This window comes from Passer montanus, unplaced genomic scaffold (genome assembly GCF_014805655.1).
Source record: "Passer montanus isolate IOZ18808 unplaced genomic scaffold, ASM1480565v1 scaffold233, whole genome shotgun sequence".
Lineage (NCBI taxonomy): Eukaryota > Metazoa > Chordata > Aves > Passeriformes > Passeridae > Passer > Passer montanus.
In genome coordinates, this window is record NW_024366959.1 from 72,435 (window position 1) to 74,466 (window position 2,032).

General features: G+C 68.9%; 1 protein-coding gene across 1 annotated transcript; it reads right to left on the reverse strand.

Moving 5' to 3' along the window:
• Window positions 1-1,222: 1,222 nt before the first annotated feature.
• LOC120502885 (myosin heavy chain IB-like) lies at window positions 1,223-1,779 on the reverse strand. The gene is made up of 2 exons (XM_039710845.1): window positions 1,605-1,779; window positions 1,223-1,462 (listed from the first exon to the last, which is right to left on the reverse strand). Exons 1-2 carry the CDS (start codon window positions 1,735-1,737, stop codon window positions 1,236-1,238), a joined length of 360 nt encoding a protein of 119 aa, XP_039566779.1. The 5' UTR covers window positions 1,738-1,779; the 3' UTR covers window positions 1,223-1,235.
• Between the last annotated feature and the right edge of the window lie 253 nt (window positions 1,780-2,032).

A 2,032-nucleotide genomic window follows, 5' to 3' on the forward strand; every position in this document is an offset into this window, starting at 1 on the left:
GGGAGCGCTCAGGACGTGCGGCCGCGCACGCCCCGCCCCGCCGGGAGGGGCCCCGGCACCCCCCGCACCCCCGGCGGATCCCGCACCCCCGGCGGATCCCGCACCCCCGGCGGATCCCGCACCCCGCACCGGGATGCGCCGCCGGGCTCGCTCCGCCCCGGGTCCCTCCGTGTCCGTGTCCGTGTCCTCCCCCCCAGCAGCCGCCCGTTGCCCCCTCCCGGGGCCCCGGGGCTCGTCCCACCCCTCGCAGCCCCTTCCCGGGCCCGTCCCGTGCCCCTGGGGCTGCCTTGCCCAGCCTTCCCCCGGCGCTGCCCCCTCCAGCCCCATCTCGGGGGTCCCAGCGTGCCCTGGACGTGCCAGGGCCACCGCGGCATCCTCCCCGGTAGCCCCTGCTCCAGTGCCGGGGGGGGACCTCCTGGCCGGGCCCTGGGCACCCCGAGAGGTGCGGACCAGCCCCCACCCGGCGCCTAGCAGATGTTTTCATTCCACTGAGAAGTCTGGCTCGTTAGATGCTTTTTTTTTTTTTTTTTTTTTTTATTTTATTTTTCTGGCCGTCTCCAGTTACTTTTAGCCCGACCATTCCTCGTCCCACCCTTCTTCCGTGCTGTACTGGCGCCGGGCGGGCTCTGGGCTCGTCCTCCCCCTCCGGGCTGCGGCTGCTCCGTGGTTAACCGAGGGGACCGCAGGGCGAGGTGGCACAGGAAGTGCGCTCCAGGTATGGCACACAGCATCTCGGGCACAGCAGGAGGGAGCAGGAGGTGTTTCCTGGGCTGGGCCACCTCCAGGTCCTGCTGGGCCACCTCCAGGTGTACCGGGCTCTGCCGAGCTCTAGTCCGATCCGATCCGCTTCGATCCGATCCGATCCGCTCCGAGCCGAGCTGATGCGCGCCGAACCGAAGCGAACCGAACAGAACCGAGGCGAAGGGAGCGAAACAGAGCCGAGCCGAGCCGCGCGGCTCCGCACCCCCCCGAGCCCCACCGCGCTCTGCCGGTGCCGCGCGGGGCCGGCCCGGTCTCGTCCCGCCCCGCTCCGGACGTGCGGCCGCCTGCTGGGCCACCACCAGGTCCCACTAGGCCATCTCCAGGTCCCACTGGGCCATCTCCAGGTCCCACTGGGCCACTACCAGGTCCCATTGGTCCACCACCAGGTCCCATTGTGCCACCTCCAAGTCCTGCTGGACCACATTTAGGTCCTGCTGGGCCAGCACCAGGTCCTGCTGGGCCACCTCCAGGTCCTATTGGGCCACCTTCAGGTCCTGCTGGGCCACCTCCAAGTCCAGCTGGGCCACCACCAGGTCCCACTGGGCCACCTCCAGGTCCTGCTGGGCCACCACCAGATCCCGCTGGGCCACCTCCAGGTCTGCTGGGCCACCCCCAGGTCCCACTGGGCCATCTCCAGGTCCCACTGGGCCACTACCAGGTCCCATTGGTCCACCACCAGGTCCCATTGTGCCACCTCCAGGTCCTGCTGGGCCACCCTCCGTGGTTAACCGAGGGGACCGCAGGGCGAGGTGGCACAGGAAGTGCGCTCCAGGTATGGCACACAGCATCTCGGGCACAGCAGGAGGGAGCAGGAGGTGTTTCCTGGGCTGGGCCACCTCCAGGTCCTGCTGGGCCACCTCCAGGTCCTGCTGGGCCACCACCAGGTCCCACTAGGCCATCTCCAGGTCCCACTGGGCCACCTCCAGCTCCCACTGGGCCACTACCAGGTCCCATTGGTCCACCACCAGGTCCCATTGTGCCACCTCCAAGTCCTGCTGGACCACATTTAGGTCCTGCTGGGCCAGCACCAGGTCCTGCTGGGCCACCTCCAGGTCCTATTGGGCCACCTTCAGGTCCTGCTGGGCCACCTCCAAGTCCAGCTGGGCCACCATCAGGTCCCATTGGGCCAGCATCAGGTCCTGCTGGGCCACCTCCAAGTCCAGCTGGGCCACCATCAGGTCCCATTGGGCCAGCATCAGGTCCTGCTGGGCCACCTCCAAGTCCAGCTGGGCCACCATCAGGTCCCATTGGGCCACCTCCAGGTCCTGCT

Coding starts and splice junctions, on each gene's coding strand:
- LOC120502885 (XM_039710845.1), bottom strand. CDS start 1,737: ATGGGACCTGGTGGTGGACCAATGGGACCTGGTAGTGGCCCAGTGGGA. Junction 1,463..1,604: donor TGGAGGTGGCCCAGCAGGAC/CTGGAGGTGGCC, acceptor GCCCAGCAGGAC/CTGGAGGTGGCACAATGGGA.